Here is a 22,965-nt window from a genome sequence, read left to right on the forward strand (position 1 = left end):
ACCAAGCTTTAACTTTCTAACTGATGTCTTGAGATGTTGCTTCAATATATCCACATCATTTTCCACCCTCATGATGTCATCTATTTTGTGAAGTGCACCAGTCCCTTCTGCAGCAAAGCACTCCCACAACATGATGCTGCCACCCGTGCTTCACGGTTGGGATGGTGTTCTTCGGCTTACAAGCCTCCCCCCTTTTCCTCCAAACATAACGATTTGGAGGAAAACAAACAGGCCAAACAGTTCTATTTTTGTTTGTTCAGACCAGAGGACATTTCTCAAAAAAAATAGATCTTTGTCCCCATGTGCATTTGCAAACTGTAGTCTGTTTTTTTATGGCGGTTTTGGAGCAGTGGCTTCTTCCTTACTCAGCGGCCTTTCATGTCAATATAGGACACCTTCTACTGTGTATATAGATACTTTTGTACCTGTTTCCTCCAGCATCTTCACAAGGTCCTTCGCTGTGGTTCTGGGATTGATTTACACTTTTCACAACAAAATACGTGCATCTCTAGGAAACAGAACGTGTCTCCTTCCTGAGCGGTATGACGGCAGCGTGGTCCCATGGTGTTTATACTTGCCTACTATTGTTTGTACAGATGAACGTGGTACCTTCAGGCGTTTGGAAATTGCTCCCAAGGATGAACCAGACTTGTGGAGAACTACATTTGTTTTTCTGAGGTCTTGGCTGATTTCTTTTGATTTCCCCATGATGTCAAGCAAGGAGGCACTGAGTTTGAAGGTAGGCCTTGAAATACATCCACAGGTACACCTCCAATTGACTCAAATTATGTCAATTAGCCTATCAGAAGTTTGTAAAGCCATGACATAATTTTCTGGAATTTTCCAAGCTGTTTAAAGACACAGTCAATTTAGTGTATGTAAACTTCTGACCCACTGGAATTGTGGTACAGTGAAGTGAAATAATCTGTCTGTAAACAATATGTCATGCACAAAGTAGGTGTCCTAACCGATTTGCCAAAACTATAGTTTGTTAACTAGAAATTTGGGGATGGTTGAAAAACAAGTTTTATTGACTCCAACGTAAGTGTATGTAAACTTCCGACTTTACAAACCTATACTCTGTTGAACAACAAACCTAATTATGTTCTCCCCAACAATGACCATTGGTGAGCAGGCTGGAGGTAATTTTTTTGTTTTTTTTTGTTCTTCAAAACATTTAAAAACAACAACTAATTATTCCCCCCCCCCATATCTTTTTGTTTTTTCTACAGATTTTTTGCTACATATCCATACACTACCGTTCAAAAGTTTGGGGTCACTTAGATTGTTTTTTAAAAGAAAAGCTACTTTTTTGTCCATTAAATAGAACTGGCCTAAATAAAACAAAACTGGCCTTCTAGAGACTAGTTGAGTATCTGGAGCATAGCATTTGTGGGTTCTATTACTGGCTCAAAATTGCCAGAAGGCCAGGATCCCGTAGTCGCCTCTTCACTGTTGACATTGAGACTGGTGTTTTGCGGGTACTATTTAATGACGCTGCCAGTTGAGGACTTGTGAGGCGTCTGTTTCTCAAACTAGACACCCTAATGTACTTTTCCTCTTGCTCAGTTGTACACCGGGGCCTCCCACTCCTCTGGTTAAAGCCAGTTTGCTGCTGTTCTGTGAAGATCTCATACAACATAGGGTTGTATGAGATCTTCAGTTTCTTGGCAATTTCTCGCATGCAATAGACTTCATTTCTCAGAAAAAGAATAGACTAACGAGTTTCAGAAGAAACTATAAACTTGTCAGGTTCTGATTATTTTACGTTGCTTCTTCACCCGAGATTAGCCCCCAATTGCTAATGAATCCGTTCTTTATTCTCCAGGCTCCGCTTTGTCATCAACATGGACAACCTTGCAATGTATGTATATCACATGTATCCATCGTGATTTTCCCTGGACTTTTACTGCTGACCTCATTATGAGCAGAACTTGATAAGGACCTTACCATTTTGGCCCTAATGTGTCTGTTACATCATGTCCCCCCTCTGGAGTTATTCCCCACGCCTCTTTTACTTGTCTGTCTGCTTCCCCTACTGCATTAGACAGTTAAGCATTGTGTCACTCATAAAGTGGACGTCTGCTTTTCTCAAATCCAACGTGCCTGGTTGTGACATGTGACGACCTCAAACGGACTCTGTGGTTTTGTTATGTGTTGCCCATATACTACATAAAACCGTAGGCCAGGTATTTCCTAACTGGGGCACACGCAATGCCGTCGTGGGTACGCCAAATAAAAATGTGATTCACAAATTTAAAAAAATTTGTTAAAGATAACTAACAATTCTTCACATTTTCAAACAGTACATTTATACAGTGCCTTGCGAAAGTATTCGGCCCCCTTGAACTTTGCGACCTTTTGCCACATTTCAGGCTTCAAACATAAAGATATAAAACTGTATTTTTTTGTGAAGAATCAACAATATGTGGGACACAATCATGAAGTGGAACGACATTTATTGGATATTTCAAACTTTTTTAACAAATCAAAAACTGAAAAATTGGGCGTGCAAAATTATTCAGCCCCCTTAAGTTAATACTTTGTAGCGCCACCTTTTGCTGCGATTACAGCTGTAAGTCGCTTGGGGTATGTCTCTATCAGTTTTGCACATCGAGAGATTTTTTCCCATTCCTCCTTGCAAAACAGCTCGAGCTCAGTGAGGTTGGATGGAGAGCATTTGTGAACAGCAGTTTTCAGTTCTTTCCACAGATTCTCAATTGGATTCAGGTCTGGACTTTGACTTGGCCATTCTAACACCTGGATATGTTTATTTTTGAACCATTCCATTGTAGATTTTGCTTTATGTTTTGGATCATTGTCTTGTTGGAAGACAAATCTCCGTCCCAGTCTCAGGTCTTTTGCAGACTCCATCAGGTTTTCTTCCAGAATGGTCCTGTATTTGGCTCCATCCATCTTCCCATCAATTTTAACCATCTTCCCTGTCCCTGCTGAAGAAAAGCAGGCCCAAACCATGATGCTGCCACCACCATGTTTGACAGTGGGGATGGTGTGTTCAGGGTGATGAGCTGTGTTGCTTTTACGCCAAACATAACGTTTTGCATTGTTGCCAAAAAGTTCAATTTTGGTTTCATCTGACCAGAGCACCTTCTTCCACATGTTTGGTGTGTCTCCCAGGTGGCTTGTGGCAGAAATGGCTTTCTTCTTGCCACTCTTCCATAAAGGCCAGATTTGTGCAATATACGACTGATTGTTGTCCTATGGACAGAGTCTCCCACCTCAGCTGTAGATCTCTGCAGTTCATCCAGAGTGATCATGGGCCTCTTGGCTGCATCTCTGATCAGTCTTCTCCTTGTATGACCTGAAAGTTTAGAGGGACGCCAGGTCTTGGTAGATTTGCAGTGGTCTGATACTCCTTCCATTTCAATATTATCGCTTGCACAGTGCTCCTTGGGATGTTTAAAGCTTGGGAAATCTTTTTGTATCCAAATCCGGCTTTAAAATTCTTCACAACAGTATCTCGGACATGCCTGGTGTGTTCCTTGTTCTTCATGATGCTCTCTGTGCTTTTGACGGACCTCTTAGACTATCACAGTGCAGGTGCATTTATACGGAGACTTGATTACACACAGGTGGATTGTATTTATCATCATTAGTCATTTAGGTCAACATTGGATCATTCAGAGATCCTCACTGAACTTCTGGAGAGAGTTTGCTGCACTGAAAGTAAAGGGGCTGAATAATTTTGCACGCCCAATTTTTCAGTTTTTGATTTGTTAAAAAGTTTGAAATATCCAATAAATGTCGTTCCACTTCATGATTGTGTCCCACTTGTTGTTGATTCTTCACAAAAAAATACAGTTTTATATCTTTATGTTTGAAGCCTGAAATGTGGCAAAAGGTCGCAAAGTTCAAGGGGGCCAAATACTTTCGCAAGGCACTGTATTTCCCAACGGGGCTATACTTTTTTAAAGGTTTTTTTCTCACCTGAGTAGCCTCGTTTCACTGTCAAAAATAAAATTAAACCTTCTAGTGTTCAGCGAAATAACAACACAATGTCAAATACAGGTAGCCTAGTCAAATAATGAACATCTGATCACATTAACCGTTACTCTCTTGCGGGAAACCGTCACTCTTGCGCTGACATGTAGAAACAAAACATGACAATTTGAAAAATAAACCACGGGAGTTTTTTGAGCGAGAATATAGACAACTTTTGAGAAGTAAGACATGTATAAAAGCAACAGATACCATTAACCTGTCTAGGAAAGGCATTCCGCTAGCGGAACCCCACGACAACATTCCGCTGAAAAGGCAGCGTGTGAAATTCAAAAAGTTACATATTTCAAAAACATATTTAACACATTAACAGGTCCAATACAGCAAATGAAAGATAAACATCTTGTTAATCTACCCATGGTGTCCGATTTAAAAAATGATTTACAGCGAAAGCACAACATATGTTAGGTCATAGCAGAGTCAAAAAAACACAGCCATTTTCCCAGCCAAAGATAGGAGTCACAAAAAGCAGAAATATAGATACGTCAGCATATACGTCAGCAACTAGTCACAGAAAGCATTCAGCCATTTCCAACCAAAGAGAAGAGTCACAAAAAGCAGAAAGAGATCAAATTAATCACTAACCTTCGATGATCTTCATCAGATGACACTCATAGGACATCCTGTTACACAATACATGTATGTTTTGTTCGATAATGTGCATATTTATATCCAAAAATCTCAGTTTACATTGGCGCGTTACTTGCAGTAATGTTTTGATTCCAAAACATCCAGTGCATTTGGCAGATATACGCATAATAAACATTGATAAAAGATGCAGTGTTATTCACAGAATTAAAGATAGACTTTTCCTCTATGCAACCGCTGAGTCAGATTTCAAAAAAACTTTACGGAAAAAGCATAATCTGAGAACGGCACTCAATACCAAATTCAGCCAAAGAAAACTCTGCCATTATGGAGTCAACATTAGTTCGAAAAAACACTATAAATATTCACTTACCTTTGATGATCTTCATCAAAAGGCACTCCCAGGAATCCCAGTTCGGCAATCAATGACTGATTTGTTCCAGAAAGTTCCATAAAAGCCCATCATTTAGCCACTTGTTGTTAGTGTGTTCAGCCCAGTAATCCATCTTCATGAGGAGCGAGCACTTCCTCCAGACTAAAACTCAAAAAGTTCCATTACAGGTCGTAGAAACAAGTCAAATGATGTATGCAATCAATCTTTAGGATGTTTTTAACTTAAATCATCAATAAGGTTCCAACTGGAGAATTTCATTGTCTGAAGAAAAGCATTGGAACGAGAGCATACTCTCTGCCAGACCACTCACTAAAAGAGTTCTTATGAGCCCCTCCCTTATAGTAGAATCCTAAAACCAGTATTTAAAGACTGGCATCTAGTGGAAGCCCTAGGAAGTGCAAGCACATCCATAACTAACAGGGATTTGAATAGGCACTGTTTTGAAAATCGATTTCTCACTTCCTGTTTGGATTTCTTCTCAGGTTTTTGTCTGCCATATGAGTTCTGTTATACTCACAGACATCATTCAAACTGTTTTAGAAACTTCAGAGTGGTTTCTATCCAATAGTAATAATAATATGCATATATTAGCATCTGGGACTGAGTAGGAGGCAGTTCGGTTTGGGCACGCTATTCAACCAAAAGTGAAAATGCTGCCCCCTATCACAAAAAAAAGTAAATAAGAAGGAGCTAGAAGTGTCTTATATGGTGAGCTACCGAGTGGCTAGGACAGGCAAGCCCCATATTATTGTGGAAGACTTAATTCTTCCTGCTACCGCGGATATGGCTGGGACAATGCTGGGGGAAAAGGACAAAAAAACTATACAGACAATGACTTCATCAAACAACACTGTTTCACAATGCAAAAGAGACATGGAAGGAGATGTTTTGAAACAATTACTGCTTTACAAAGACGGCAGTGAATTATATGTGTTACAGCTGGATGAGTCAACAGACGTGGTGGGCTTGGCACAGCTCCTGTTACGTTTATGGGGTGTCAATTAAGGAAGACATCCTCTTATCTGAACCACTGGAAACCAGGACAACATGAGAGGATATTTTTAAAGCACTGGACAGCTTTGTGACATCAAATGGACTTTGGTGGTCAAGATGTGTTGGTATCTTTACGGATGGTGCAAAGCCATGACAGGGAGACATAGTGGAGTGGTAACGCGCATGCAAGCAGTTGCTCCCGACGCCACTTGGATACACTGTAGCATCCACCGAGAGGCTTTTACTGCCAAGGGAATGTCTGACAGCTTGTTTTTCGCAAATCGTCATGTATGGATTGCATCAGCTGATGGGTGATTGCCCCATTTTTGGAGGAATTGAGTGCATCTTCATCTTCCATGTCGGGTAACCCACTGTCTAACCACCTCTGTTCTAAACCTTTCTTCAAATTCAACAAACGGTTCTTTTGAACACATTTGGTTATCTCTCCCCAATTGGTGGTTGCATTGGTCAGACCCTAAAGGAAGACATGTATGGCTCTCCATCTATCGACCACATCTTGCTCTTCACCACCCCACAGCTCTATAAACATTTTCTTCAAGTACACCATGTTCACGGTTGTTCAAAACAAAGGATAATAACTGTAATCTATCTAAGTATGTAGATTGTAGAGTTTCTTATTACGCTTCAAATGGTTCCGTGTCTTCATACCCACGTCTCGTGGATGTTTAAAAGTTTTTGACCATTCATCCAACTGTTTTGGAGATGCTGATTTATGTGTGATTACTGACAATGGAGGTTTGCCTTTACTACCTTTTACAGCCTGTGTTCTGGTTGGCCTAAGACATTGTTCGTCACCGCTGTCAGTATCTATTGACTCAAAGCCAGGCAATGCTGACCAGATGCTTGAATCCCGATCATCCTTCCACAATTCAGTGTGAGGGTAGATTGATGGAACAAAGGGTCCACATGTTTTTACGACCCTTGCCTGTAATTGTTGAATTTCTTATTTTAAGGTTTTTATCTCTTCACCAAGTGTTCTCAAACTCTCTTTATCTCTCTGCAATGTCCTATCACTGTTATCAAGAAATAATTTCTCATCCCTCTTCCTTACTTTGGCTAATACAGTTAAACTTTCTGGCGCATGGGTCCCGCTAGCGACCCACCTCGACAACATCTGGTGAAATTGCAGAGCGCCAAATTCAAAATACAGAAAACGTAATATTAAACCTTCACGGGTGTCATACATGATTCTTTAGCTTAGAATCTTGGCAATCTATCTACATCGTCGGATTTAAAAAAGGCTTTACGGCGAAAGCACAGCATTCGATTATCTGAAGTCAGCGCACCACAACAGCATATAATCCAAACAAGCACAAAATCCCAAATAGCAATAAACTAAGTGACTTGCCTTTGAATATCTTCCTCTGATCGCAATCACAAGAGTTCCAGGAACACAATGAATGGTCGTTTTGTTCGATAAATTCCTTCTTTATATCCCAAATAGTCCGTTTAGTAGGCGTCATTGAGTTCAGTAATCCACCCGTTCAGAATGCAGACATAGGGGTTCCAAAAGTTACCAGTAAAGTTTATCCAAACCAATCAAACGATGTTTCTAATTCAGTATTAGGTTCTCTAATATCTAAATAAACAATCATATTTCATACGGAGCTAACTATTTTCGATAGGAAAGGAAAAGAACGCAACGCGCTCCCTCGGTCTTGCGCGCAATGAGACTAGTTTTACCATGGGACTTCCTGAGGATAATCAACTGTTCCTTGTTGGTTTTTCAGAATACAAGCCTGAAACCATGTATAATGACTAGACATCTAGTGGAAGCCATAGGAACTGTAATTTGGGAGGCAGAAGTCTTTGGTTTCAAAAGCTTAAGCTTGGAATTGGCTGGAAGGTCAACAGAAAAAAAAATGGTTCCTGTGTTTTCGCCTGCCAAATCAGTTCTGTTATACTCACAGACATCATTTTAACTGTTTTAGAAACTTTAGAGTGTTTTCCATCCAATACTACCATGCATATGCTTCTGGGCCTGAGTAACAGGCAGTTTACTTTGGACACCTCAGTCATCCAAAATTCAGAATACTGCCCCCTATCTCTAAGAGTTTTAACCTGATTTGGTTCTTTTAAATGACATCGGTCTAGAGTCACCCAGCAATCAGGAGATTAAGAGTTGAATCCCGTGGGTTGCGCTCAGCCCTCTCTCTTTCTTTTCCCTGCATCAACACACAGTTGAGTTTTTCCTAGTTGTTGGTCACAACCAATTAATCTATGTCACGGCACCAAGTGTTAGCAGTTGATGTTAAACTTCAATAACACAGACCCCAAAGTAAATCGGGGTGAGAAAAAAAGGTTAATTCAAAGAGGAAAAATCATAGATGTTATGCTGAGAGGTAGATGTTTACTTGTATTTATTATGGATCTCCATTAGCCGCTGCTAAGGCAGTAGTGTGTATGCTATTGTGTATGCATGTGTCTGTGCCTATGTTTGTGTTGCTTCACAGTCCCCGCTGTTCCATAAGGTGTTTTTTTAATCTATTTTTTTTAAATAAACTTTTACTGCTTGCTTGAGTTACTTGATGTGGAATAGAGTTCCATGTAGTCATGGCTCTATTTAGTACTGTGTGCCTTCCATAGTCTGTTCTGGACTTGGGGACTGTGAAGAGACCTCTTGTGGCATGTCTTGTGAGGTATGCATGGGTGTCCGTGTCTTTTTTTGTGACACCTGACACTTGACTGAACAGTCATCCAGGTGTGACAAAACTAGGGCCTGTAGGACCTGCCTTGTTTATAGTGTTAAGAAGGCAGAGCAGTGCTCTATTATGGACACACTTCTCCCCATTTTAGCTACTATTGTATCAATATGTTTTGACCATGACAAACCAGGGATACACCAAGCAATTTAGTCACCTCAACGTGCTCAATTTCCACGTTATTACAATATTTAGTTGAGGTTCAGGGTCCCAAATACAATGCTTTTAGTTTTAGAAATATTTAGGACTAACTTATTCCTTGCCACCCACTCTGAAACTAACTGCAACTCTTTGTTGGGTGTTGCAGTCTTTTCAGTCACTGTTGAAGCTGACATGTATAATGTTGAGTCATCCGCATACATAGACACTCTGGCTTTCCTCAAAGCCAGTGGCAATTCATTAGTAAAGATTGAAAAAAGGAATGGGCCTAGACAGCTGTCTTGGGGAATTCCTGATTCTACCTGTATAATGTTGGAGAGGCTTCCATTGAAGAACACCCTCTGTGTTCTGTTAAAGAGTTATCTGTCTATCTACAATATAGCAGAGTGTGTAAGTCATAACACATACGTTTTGCCAGCAGCAGAATATGATCGATAATGTCAAAGGCCGCACTGAAGTCTAACTAGACAACCCCCCACAATCTGTTTATCATCAATTTCTCTCAGCCAATCATCAGTCATTTGTGTAAGTGCTGTGCTTGTTGAATGTCCTTCTCTATAAGCATGCTGAAAGTTTGTTGTCAATTTGTTTTAAAATAGAATTGTATTTGGTGAAACACAATCTTTTCCAAAAGTTTACTAAGGGTTGGTTACAGGCTGATTGGTTGGCTATTTGAGCCAGTAAAGGGGGGTTTACTATTCTTAGTTAGCGGAATGACTTTTGCTTCCCTCCAAGCCTGAGGGCACACATTTTACAGTAGGCTTAAATTGAAGATGTGGCAATATCGTCTGCTATTATCCTCGGTCATTTTCCATCCAAGTTGTCATACCCTTGTGGCATGTCATTCATTGATGTGTAAGTGAATTTCATTCCAATGAGACTGTATTCTGCTACAGTACCAAAAAACGTGCATGAAGGTGCCAGTACCCTGTTTACATTTGAAACGTAAATGTGATGCATTTGAATACGTTCTGTGAAGGCGGACAGGTGTAAAGTAAGTTCAATGAAACAATTGGAATTTTAGCTCTTGTAAGCTCATTCTTCCTCACCAAATGCATGTCCAATGTCTCTCTCCCAAACATGTCTCAATGCATCATAGGATGAGGCACTTCTGTTCGATAAAATAGAATATATGTCAGAGATTAAACCTCTCTGAACAGTAGGATTCGTAAATAGTTAGTAACTTCAGTCATTTGAAAACGTAGTTTATCGACTTTCGTCTGACCCTCTATGAAGTGTCTAAGTTGTAGGTACTTAAAATAATATTTGTTGGGTAAGTCAAACTCAGCTTTTATCTGTGGGAACGATTTAAGTGTCCTGAGTAAATAAAAGCATGAGGTCAGCAATACCCTTGGGGGTATCTGTATTAAGAGCAATCGGTGACCAGAGTGATATATGGTCTGGAATCTGCAGATGCCTCCTTGCATCTTTCCAAGCTAAGAGTGTATTATGTGTTGTAAAATTGTCAGGTAAGGACTGGATCTTTTCAAAGCTATTAATAAATCGTACGGAAGCTAATGCTCTTGGATGACATGCTATTGATTCCATCCCAACCCAAAGTGAGTGGCGTCTGTCTAGGCACCAACTAATCATGTGCTTGATCTGAGCAGACCAGTAATATAGTTGCAGATTTAGCAAAGATATCCCTCCTGAATTCTTAGGCTTAATTAGTTTGGTAAATTTGATTATTGTTCCAGATATATATATAGATATATCAACATTTATTTTCTAAAAAAGGACTGAGATAGATGGGGATATTTTGGAATAAATAATTTAGCCGAGGAAGGATATTCACCCTGACGGTATTAATCCTGCCAAAAAGAGAGTTTGGTAGGGTAGACCAGTTAATCAGATCCTGTTTAATTTTTGTGAGCAAAGGTATATCATTTGAAGTGAACAGGTCTTTAAGACTTGGAGTAACATATATGCCCAAGTATTTTAAGCCTGTTTCAGTCAATTGGAATGGAGATATTGTTTCTAAATTGATTGTAGAGGGGATATTCAAAGGTAATGCTCATGTTATGACTAGACCTCATTGCCTCAGCCAGTGGTTCTATGACTAACGAGAACAGAGCAGGAGATAAAGGGCAGCCTTGACGACAGCCCCTACCGATATGAAATCTTTCCGATAATTTACCATTTGTGTTAACTGCCGCTGATGGGTCAGAAAAAATACATTTTTGCTAAATTAATAAAATGGTCACCCAGATTAACTTTTTCTAATACAGCATACAGTAATTTACACTCAACTCTATCAAAGGCCTTTTCGGCATCGAGAGAGACAATGAGTGCAGGGTCTTTAATTCTGCCAAGTTGGTTTATGATATTCAGAGCACGTCTCACATTGTCCGTTCCAAATCTGGCTTTGACGAAGCCAGTCTGATCAGGTTTAATGAGGTCTGGAAGTAGGACCTCCGACCTGCGAGCAAGTCTCTTGGCAACTATTTTAACGTCATCTCCGAGCAAACCGATAGGTCTAAACTAAGCGCATTTTAATGGATTTTGGCCGTTTTAGTATCAGGCTAATGGATGCAGTTTTCCAAGACTCTGGTATGATGCCTCTTTCGAACATAATTTTTTGTAGAACCCTGCCGGGAAGCCATCTAGGCCAGGTGCCTTGCCAGAAGGATTGCCTTAATAGTTTCCCAAACCTTTTCAGGAGTAAAGGGAGCATTTAGTCTATTTCTGTGCTCATCTGATATAGTGGGCAAGGTTACCTTATTCAGATATTTTGTAATTTCGTTGTTCGATCTTGTACATTGTAAAGTATAAAGAGATTTATAGAAGTCGCAAAACTTATTGATAAGCAATGGATCATGAGAAGTGAAGCAATCTGCCGTTCTTATAGACTTAACAAATCTTTCATTTTGTTATTTTTTTAGTTGGTGTGCAAGTAGATGGCTCAGACGGTTACCAAACTCATAATATTTTTGCTTGGTAAAAAAACAAAATTTTTTTGGGATAATGAGAAGAAAAAACAACCGTTTTTTTACGTGTTTTGTATGCTCTAAATTGAGTTTGGCCTTAGCACAAGCTAGTGAATTCCTGTTCGCCTGGGTTGGTTGTTTATGAAAAAGTTCTAAATGCTTTACTTCAAACTCCAATTTTTCCCTATTTTCAATTCTAAGCTTCTTGATTAGGGAGGCTTGGGAAATGATATGACCCCTTTTGGTTGCTTTAGCAGCATCCCAGATAGTTGCAGCTGAGACAGGAGAGAGTTGGTTGTCGAGCCAGTAATGTGATAATTTATATTTTATCACAGAGTAGAATCCTTCATTGTTAAGCAGAGATGTATTAAGTCTCCAATATCTAATTTTGGGACAATTAATAAGATGTTTGTATAAGCCTAAACTAAAACAAAAAATACAAATAAAGTTTAGAAAAACCCCACTGCTGAGTCCCCAAATGAAATGACAGACCCCCAAAACGGTACCTACCCTGTTTTCTGTCACTTTACTAACAGGAAGCCCACTAATGGTTTTAAAGAAGTTAAAAGGTTTCACTGTGTCCTATGTTGAATAAAGGGGAATTAACATAAATCTATGGACATGTGGATGAAAAAGGAATAACCTAAATATTTTAAATTGTCCTAAGCGTTATCGCTATTGCACTCATATGCACGTGCCAGAACAGATACACCATACAATCACATGTAGCCTAGCCTATATAATAAAAAAGACAAAATTGCGGGCCTAAAGTAAATACACCCCTTTGCCTACCTTGAGACCCGACTGACTAAATTAGCAAATTAACAGGAACGTCATTGGGATTTGGCTTATTCATTCCGGGAAAAAAAGAACCTCATTAGTTCTATAAATGAAAAGCTTAGTTACATTACACCACAACGCTTATTAACGATTACTTTGAATACCATTGCATGGTAGATGGTTCCGACCTGTATTCGACCTGTATTCGGTATTCAGCCATCTGCATGTGGTGCATTATTTTGCTAGGGCAAATAAAAGTTACTCACGTTCATGTCTGTACACTGACCATGTGTGCACCCTAATAACACAACTAGCAACCTTCACGGATCTGGGTTCTGTGCCGCTGTAGAGTGGATATTGTCCCGGTAGAAGGTGATCTTCAAATGTGTGGCTAGCCCCCTGTAAAGTAATCCTCAGTTATCCCGGTGTATCAGGCCAAATCTGACTCCTGCCTTGTGAAGGTGGGCTTTCACATCTTTGTATGCAGCTCTGCGTTTTGCCAGATCTGCAGAGTAATCTGGGAAGATATGGATCCGCTTGCCATTGTAGTTCAGTTGTCCTCTTTCGCGGGAGGTGCGAAGAATGTTCTCTTTGGTCTGGAAGTAATGTAGGTGGACCAGCATTGCTCTGGGAGGGTGACCGGGCTGTGGTTTTACCGCTAGAGTGCGATGTGCCCTGTCGATGACTGGGGGCCGGTCAAACGTCTTTCCGCCAAGGACGTCAAGCAGGAAAGTGGCCATGAACTCGGTAGGATTGCGCCCTTCCGTCCCTTCTGTGATTCCGACCACACGTATGTTCTGTCTCCGGGAACGTGTTTCCTGTTCATCTAGACTAACCTTCAACTTCACGTTCTCGGAGGTAAGCTCGTCGTTTTTGGTTTCCAATTCGGTAAGCCAATTATCTATGTCGGTCAATGGCGTTTCCATATCCTTTATTTTTTGGGTTTGTGTCGCGAAAGTTGTTTGTAGTGTTGCCATAGTTGACTGGACTTCTGTCATAATTTCAGCTCATAGACTTGACACAGAGGAGCGAAGTTCGGTCATGAAATCAGAGCGTAGTGTAGCCATTTCTGCACGGATGGTGACTAGCATCTCAATAGCGTTAGCATCCACCATCTTGTTGCTAGTCTTTGTCGTGTCTTCTTGTTTACCGTTTTCCCAGTTCCGGACATATCCAATAATGTCACCCGAATGTTGCTAGAGTCAGTAGGTGTGCAAAATTAATTATTGTTTTGATAGATAAAAGGTTAAAACATAGAAGTATCAGCCCATAGTGGAGTGGCCTCGGAACACATCTTTACATAGCCATGATGAAACCCTTTTCTTATTTTTATTCAGTTTAGTCACATTATTTCTCAATTTGCAATAAGGCTGCCAATCGGTTGTGCAGCAAGACTTATTTGCCATTCCTTTTGCCTCATACCTCTCAACCATACAATTTTTCAATTCCTCATCAATCCACAGGGATTTAACCGTTTTTACAGTCATTTTCTTAATGAGTGCATGCTTATTAGCAACTGGATTAAGCATATTTCATAAATGTGTCAAGTGCTATGTCTGTTTGCTCCTCATTACACACGACGGACCAACAGATAATATTTTCGTCAATAACATAGGAATCACAACAACACTTATTGTATGACCTCTTTAACACAAGCTTCAATGCCATACAACTCTCCTTCCATGGCATCCAACTGCTCTTAAATGCAAGTAAAACTAAATACATGCTCTTCAACCGATCGCTACCCACACCTGCCCGCCCGTCCAGCATCACTACTCTGGACGGTTCTGACTTAGAATATGTGGACAACTACAAATACCTAGGTGTCTGTCTGGTTAGACTGTAAACTCTCCTTCCAGACTCACATTAAGTATCTCCAATCCAAAATTAAATCTAGAATCAACTTCCTATTTCGCAACAAAGCATCCTTCACTCATGCTGCCAAACATACCCTTGTAAAACTGACTATCCTACCGATCCTTGACTTCGGCGATGTCATTTATAAAATAGCCTTCAGCTCTACTCAGCAAATTGGATGCAGTCTATCACAGTGCCATCCGTTTTGTCACCTAAGCCCCATATACTACCCACCACTGCGACCTGTATGCTCTCGTTGGCTGGCCCTCGCTTTTCGTCGCCAAACCCACTGGCTCCAGGTCATCTATAAGTCTTTGCTAGGTAAAGCCCCGCCTTATCTCAGCTCCTTGGTCACCATAGCAGCACCAGCATCCAAAAATCACTGAAGCTGGAGACTCATATCTCCCTCACTAACTTTAAGCACCAGCAGATAGTGCAGCTCACAGATCACTGCACATGTTCATAGCCCATATGTAAATAGCCCATCCAACTACCTCATCACCCATACTGTTATATATTTTAATTTAATTTGCTCCTTTGCACCCCAGTATCTCTACTTGCACACTCATCTTCTGCACATCTACACTCCAGTGTTTAATTGCTATATTGTAACTATTTTGCTAGCTCATTTGCACACACTGTATATAGACCTTTTCTATTGTATTATTGACTGCATGTTTGTTTATTCCATGTGTTGTTTTGTGTCGCACTGCTTTGCTTTATCTTGGCCCGGTTGCAGTTGTAAATGAGAACTTGTTCTCAACTAGCCTACCTGGTTAAATAAAGATGAAATAAAAAATATATATAAAATATTATGCCCAGCCTTTGGAACTTTGGTTTTCCTAGATATGGCTATTATATTGTGATCACTACATCTGATGGATCTGGGTGTTGCTTTCAAGCAAATTTCTGCAGCATTAGTAGAGATGTGATCAATACATGTTGATGATCTCATTCCTGTGCTGTTTGTAAATACCCTGGTAGGTTGACTGATAACCTGAACCAGGTTGCAGGCACTGGTTACAGTTTGAAGCTTTTTCTTGAGTGGGCAGCTTGATGAAAGCCAGTCAATATTTAAATCACCCAGAAAATATATCTCTCTGTTGATATCACATACATTATCAAGCATTTCACACATGTTATCAATATGCTGACTCTTAGCACTTGGTGGTCTATAGCAGCTTCCCACCAGAACGCGCTTTAGGCAAGGCAGATGAACCTGTAGCCATATTACTTCAACAGTATTTAACATTAGATCCTCTCTAGTCTTTACAGGAATGTGGTTCTGAATATAAACAGCAACACCTCCACCATTGGCATTTCTGTCTTTTCTATAAGTGTTATAGCCTTGTATTGCTACCACTGTATCGTCAAAGGTATTATCTACGTGAGTTTCAGAGTCAGAATATGAATGTCATCTGTTACTAGCAAATTATTGATTTCATGAACCTTGTTTCTTAAGCTACATATGCTTGTGATATTTTTATAATTTTTCTTCAAGGATCCTTACTTGCTTTCATTGTTTTACTGGGAAGCTTAGCAGCAGTAGATGTGCTCATGTTATTTATGTTAGTGCAGGGTGAGCTGCTCATAGTGGACTTACTCCTAGGGCACACCAGCTTAGTGCTAACAGTATAAATCTGGTTCATAGGCACATGATTACTGCATATAATAACTGTAGGATCAGTAGAGGCATTCAGGGCAGATAAAGGGACATACAATAGGTTACTTATATTGTGTCTACTGATGCCCCTGGTGTAATGTACAATTGCTGAAGCATTATGACAACTCTGTGTCACAATGGTAGGGATTAGCTGAGCTGGGCTTGAGTCATTGATAAATCATTGTCTCAAAGCAGCCTTATAGTTCTGTGAAAGGATCCAGGATCCCAAATGATTTGGGTGGATCCCATCCTCCTTATAAAACGTGTTTTGTTTCCAAAGGTATCGAAATTGTCAACAAAAGTTACACCCATTGAGCTGCAACAATCACGTAGCCAGTTGTGAAGAGAAAGAATCCTGCTAAAGCGTACAATGCTGCGATTCAGAGATAGCGGATATGGTACGGATATGATGGGTCTTTTGTTAGTGTTTAGAGAATCAATCAACTCTTTAAAATCCAGTTTCAACTTTTCAGAACTGCCCTTCATAATGTCATTAAAACCCACATGGACTACGATATAATCAATTTCCTGGCATAGTGCATTCGAGAGCAGGAGAGTAATGTCATTTACTCAAGCTTTGTCATAAAACATTGTTTTTGCACCAGGAACGGTCACATTTCTTACCATGGAGCTGCCCGGAATCACTTTTGGTGAGAAGGACGAGGAAATCCTCGGCAGGTAAACAATTTCCGCAATGGAACTCCGAGTGATCTGGTTTGTCCTGAAACAGTGCGTAATAGATACAGCTCCTACAGCGCTGGAAACGTTATTTCTCCAGACAAAACTCATCTGGTACCAACTTCGTTAGCTTGATGGCTAGCAGCTTAGCGTCTCTGTCAAGCAGGCTTAAACCGGTCTGTTAACCAGTTGGATTTAGGGGGCGCTATTTTAATTTTTGGATGAAAAACGTTCCCATTTTAAACAAGATATTTTGTCACGAAAAGATGCTCGACTATGCATATAATTGACAGAAGACACTGACGTTTCCAAAACGGCAAAGATATTGTCTGTGAGTGCCACAGAACTGATGTTACAGGCGAAACCCAGATAAAAATCCAACCAGGAAGTGCCGCATTTTTTGAAACCGCCTCATGCCAATGACTCCTTATATGGCTGTGAATGAGCTACGAATGAGCTTACGTTTTCCACGTTTTCCCCAAGGTGTCTACAGCATTGTGACGTCTTTTTAGGCATTTCCCTTGAAGCATGGCTGTAAGGGACCATATATGGCATGTGGTCACATGGTGTCTCCCGCAGAAAACCTTGCGTAAAATACTGAGGTAGCCATTTTTCCAATCGCTTCTTATGAGAAACCAACTGCCTTGACGGATATATTATCGAATATATTTGTTAAAAACACCTTGAGGATGGATCCTAAACAATGTTTGCCGTGTTTCTGTCGATATTATGTAGCTAATTTTGAAAAAAGTTTGGCGTTATAGTTGTAGCATTTTTCGGTCGATTTCTCAGCCAAGCATGATGAAGAAACGGGAGCTTTTTCACCTACAAAAATAATATTTTTGGAAAAAAGGAACATTTGCTATCTAACTGGTAGTCTCCTGAGTGAAAGAATCCGAAGTTCTTCAAAGGTAAATGATTTAATTTGGTTGCTTTTCTTATTTTTGTGAAAATGTTGCCTGCTGCCAGCAGAGCATAGCATTATGTCATGATAAACTTACACAAATGCTTGTCTAGCGTTGGCTGTAACGCATATTTTGAAAATCTGAGATGACAGTGTTGTTAACAAAAGGCTAAGCTTGTGTTTGAATATATTTATTTCATTTCATTTGCGATTTTCATGAATAGGAAAAGTTTTTAGGGGTATTTATGTCCGTTGTGTTATGCTAATGCGTTTGAGTCTATGATTACGCTCCCGGATACGGGTTTGCTCGTCGCAACTGGTTAAGCAGCATTCCGGGACAAGAAATAGCGGTCCTTGCTGTTAAAAGCAAACTGTGTTGGGAAATCGATGCAAAAACATGTTCTGTATTCGTATTTAATGAATATCGGTTTTGTTTCAATCAAAAATAACAAACCGAGTGTTTTCCAGCATACACTGTTCAGCTGCGCACTCTGATGACGTGTGACGACATGATGTGCAACAAGTACGGACACATCTGTCCTCAGTGATTCTCTCCACAGAACAAAGGGACAGATTGTAATTTATAACCCAGCCCTAGCCTGTGGTTGACCAAATAGGATACCTTGCAATAAAACTGGACCAATGGCCAAATAACAAGTATCCTATTTCAGGCTCAATGTGAAGACAAATTCCTTCCATGTCTCTGACCCATTGCTCATTATTTCCCTATTACAGAAAAAACTATATTTCCATTGATCGTTAGTACTCTATTGACTTTTAGTCCTCTTGACCTTTAGGCTTCTTGACCTTTAGTCCTCTGTATTTATCTTGAAATATTCTTACACTTGTCAGCCCAACAGTCAAGACAGTCAAGACTGTTGGGCTGTTGGGCTGCAGAGAAGCCTCCCCTTTACAGACCATGCTGTTCCTTATATAGCTGATTCCAAGAATGCTCAGTCATGGCTGGTTCAACCCCTCCCATATAGATTGGGGAGCACCATAAGCCACTTTGGATTCATCCTCTGGTCATCTGCCTCTGGTGTGGTCTCCCAGATGCCAGGACAATTAGGAATACTGTGGCCTTTTTTCTGTTCCTCCAGGCTTTCTCATTGACACCCACCACATCTCATCTATAGAATGCCAGCTGTAGGTTTTTAGGCTCTCCTCAGTTCACACAAACATTTAATAGAACAGAAATGTCTTACTGTTTAGTTAAGTATATAATTGTAGTTAAGTATATAATTGTCAAATATCCAACAAATCAGGTAAATATGTAATTTTTCTATCACATATTGTAATCCAAACCCAACCTTAATTTACTCGTTGTGATGCACTGACGTTCCAAACTCTGTTTTAGACGAGGTTAACTTCATTACCAAAATGATCCTATTACACTTTTGTAGTGAATTTTGACACTAGATTAAATTATTCTGACTTATATTGATGCCACATAGGCTGTTTTCAAAGGGAGGGTTACTTCCTTACTTTACAGGTTAGTGTGTGTGTCCTAAGACCTACTTTCCACCTTCCACTTCAATTGAACATCTGCTCATGTCCGCACAGGGTTCCACGTCTGCACACCACCTAGGAAAAGTGTCCTGCTGACACAGAGATTTCGGAAGCCCGTGCGGACATGTGTGGAAGGTAGCGGACATTCGATATTGCATAATTTCATTCGAGCCGACCTAATAGCGCGGAAGCGTAAGATGTAAATTAGGCTTAACAGCTGTCATATCAGTATTAGATGAGAGTGAGGAATTTACATCTCATCTCTCTCCCCACACACACATACTCTTGTTTTATATATGATCTAATTTATACATTCTTAGTTATGTCAATGATATTACCTCACCACAGGGAAATATATGAAAGATGATTTGAGTTTTAATATCAAACGCACACATTACATTCTAATGACCCATGTGTTTGCATGTGTGTGTTCCAGTGTTCCACCCAGGAGTTCTACCTCATCAGCAGCAGTCTTTCTCGGCTGGGGGTGGAACTACAGGCTCTGCTCCCATCCATCCAATCACAGCTCAGCTCCTCTCTGCTCCGAGGACTCCTATTGGACACACCTGAACTGCTGGCTCCCGCTCACAACTTTCTCAAAGTCCTCAACGAGAAGGCTGCCAAGTGAGTCACCACAGTGTGCGTGTGTGTGTTAGGCTTGAGTGGTATACCGTAAACTGGGGTATTTGGAAATAGCCATGGGATGGTTTTTTAATACCGTTGAAACTATTTATTTTAAGTTTTTCAATACATCTTAATATTTGTAGCTACTTTTTTAGTAAATACATGCAGTCAACCTGTGCAATACGTTAGGAAATAAAGCAGATCGCACTGATCATTTCACCTGCCACATTGTTTTACATTATGAAGCTTACCGTAGTTCCCCAGAATATTTGAGCCAGTTATGTCTTTGTTTGTAAATATCACAACGAAAGAAAGCGGGAGCAGGTGCGTCCAGCTGTGTATTGACAGGGGTGCCGTTTTATATTGAAAGTGTTTTTTTTGTTGCTTTAATAGAGTGATCAGGGGCGTGCAACTTTTAGTTTTCCTTCACAGAAAATACATTAGTACAACACATTTAGTAGAAAATGACAACAGAAGTGCAACGCTTATTTGGCTGGCAGCCACCCAAGTAAATGAGCTCACAATGAAAAGTATTTTTTGCAAAAAGTTACATGGCCAAAATAAGAATTTGTTCTTAATTGACATGCCTAGTTAAAAAAAGTATTCAGACCCCTTCTCTTTTTCCACATTTTCTTACGTTACAGCCTTATTCCAAAATGGATTAAATAAAACATGTTCCGCAACAATCTACACACAATACCCCATAATGACAAAGCAAAACAGATTTTTAGAAATAAAAATAAATAAAATGAAATATCACATTCACGTTGCTATGAGACTCATAGGGTAGCCTAGTGGTTAGAGCGTTGGACTAGTAACCGAAAGGTTGCGAAAGGAGCTGACAAGGTACAAATCTGTCGTTCTGCCCCTGAACAGGCAGTTAACCCACTGTTCCTAGGCCATCATTGAAAATAAGAATTTGTTCTTAACTGACTTGCCTAGTTAAATAAAGGAAAAAAGAAAAAAGTGCATCCTGCTTCCATCGATCATCCTTGAGATGTTTCTACAACTTAATTGAAGTCCACCTGTGGTACATTATATTGATTCGACATGATTTGGAAAGGCACACACCTGTCTATATAAGGTCCCGCAGTTGACAGTGCATGTCAGAGCAAAAACCAAGCCATGAGGTTGAAGGAATTGTCCGTAGAGCTCAGAGACGGGATTGTGTCGAGGCACAGATCTGGGGAAGGGCACCAAAACATTTCTGCAGCATTGAAGGTCCCCAAGAACACAGTGGCCTCCATCATTCTTAAATGGAAGAATGAGAGCTGGCCACCGGACCAAGCTTTGCAATCGGAGGAGAAGGGTCTTGGGCAGGTAGCTCCAGAGTTCCTCTGTGGAGATGGAAGAACCTTCCAGAAGGACAACCATCTCTGCAGCACTCCACCAATCAGGTGTTTATGGTAGAGTCGCCAGACAGAAGCCACTCCTCAGTAAAAAGGCACATGATAGCCTGCTTGGAGTTTGCCAAAATGCACCTACAGGACTCAGAGCATGAGAAACACGTTTCTCTGATCTGATGAAACCTCTTTGGCCTGAATGCAAAGAGTAACTTCTGGAGGAAACATGACACCATCCTTATGATGAAGCATGGTGTTGGCAGCATTATACTGTGGGGATGTTTTTCAGCGGCAGGGACTGGGAGACTAGTCAGGATTGAGGGAATGATGAATGGAGCAAAGTACAGTGAGATCCTTGATGAAAACCTCCTCCAGAGCGCTTAGGACCTTAGACACACACTCAAGACAATGCAAGAGTGGCTTCGGGAAAAGTCTCTGAATGTCCTTGAGTGTCCCAGACAGAGCCCGGACTTGAACCTGATCGAACATCTCTGGAGAGACCTGAAAATGGCTGTGCAGCAACACTCCACAACCAACCTGACAGAGCTTGAGGATATTGAGGATATGCAGAGAAGAATGGGAGAAAATCCCCAAACACAGGTGTGCCAAGCTTGTATCATCATACCCAAGAAAACTCGAGGCTGTAATCAATGCCAAAGGTTCTTCAACAGAGTACTTTGTAAAGGGTCTGAATACTTATGTAAATGTAACATTTCAGTTTTTATTTTTGTTATAATTTTGCAAATATTTATCAAAACCTGTTTTCGCCTTGTCATTATGGGGTATTGTGTGTAGATTGATGAGGGAAAAAAGCAATTTCAGCCATTTTAGAATAAGACTAACGTAACAAAAAGTGCATAAAGTCAAGGGGTCCGAATACTTTACTGAATGCACTGTACCTCAGCCTTGTCTTGATTTAGCTGGTGGTTGTGAGCCATCCAAGTATTTAAATCACAAATACAGTCAAATTTTTCTGTGGAGCTAAAATCCTCTGGTGACAGAGAAATGTAAAGTTTGGTATCGCCTGTAGCAGTGAAAAGCATCTAGATTAATTTTCTTCAGAAGGGGTTTCACCATAGCAGTTTTTAGTGCAGTGGGAAAAGTACCTGTGAACAGGGAGTGATTAACAATAGCTTGCACTTTTTCAGATATGCAATTAAAAACTGTTTTGAATAAGGAGGTAATGGGAGGTAGAAGGCTTAAGTTGATATTTCACTTTCCTTAGCATGTCTGTGTCAACCAGGGAAAATAAATTCATAGTGCCTTTTCGTGGTATGCTAGGGCATATGTCATCAAACTTCTCATCAAGATCTTATTATTAATCTTGCATTATTATTATGATGATTTTTAGTGATGAAGTTAGAAAAATGAGCCCATCTGGCATTTCTAAATGCATTGATATACACTGCTCAAAAAAATAAAGGGAACACTAAAAAAACACATCCTAGATCTGAATGAATGAAATATTCTTATTAAATACTTTTTTCTTTACATAGTTGAATGTGCTGACAACAAAATCACACAAAAATTAGCAATGGAAATCAAATTTATCAACCCATGGAGGTCTGGATTTGGAGTCACACTCAAAATTAAAGTGGAAAACCACACTACAGGCTGATCCAACTTTGATGTCCTTAAAACAAGTCAAAATGAGGCTCAGTAGTGTGTGTGGCCTCCACGTGCCTGAATGACCTCCCTACAATGCCTGGGCATGCTCCTGATGAGGTGGCGGATGGTCTCCTGAGGGATCTCCTCCCAGACCTTGACTAAAGCATCCGCCAACTCCTGGACAGTCTGTGGTGC

The 22,965-nt window shown here is 40.3% G+C and overlaps 1 protein-coding gene across 5 annotated transcripts in view; it reads left to right on the top strand.

Moving 5' to 3' along the window:
- msh3 (mutS homolog 3 (E. coli)) overlaps positions 1 to 22,965 on the top strand; it is a 134,028-nt gene that overhangs the window by 32,463 nt on the left and 78,600 nt on the right. For all 5 annotated transcript variants that reach the window (XM_036980257.1, XM_021606650.2, XM_021606651.2 and 2 more), the window contains one exon: positions 19,632 to 19,819. In XM_036980257.1, the coding sequence (XP_036836152.1) occupies positions 19,632 to 19,819 (188 nt within the window). The remainder of the gene's footprint in view (positions 1 to 19,631; positions 19,820 to 22,965) is intronic.

The sequence above is a fragment of the Oncorhynchus mykiss genome, chromosome 6 (genome assembly GCF_013265735.2).
Source record: "Oncorhynchus mykiss isolate Arlee chromosome 6, USDA_OmykA_1.1, whole genome shotgun sequence".
In the NCBI taxonomy this organism is placed as follows: domain Eukaryota; kingdom Metazoa; phylum Chordata; class Actinopteri; order Salmoniformes; family Salmonidae; genus Oncorhynchus; species Oncorhynchus mykiss.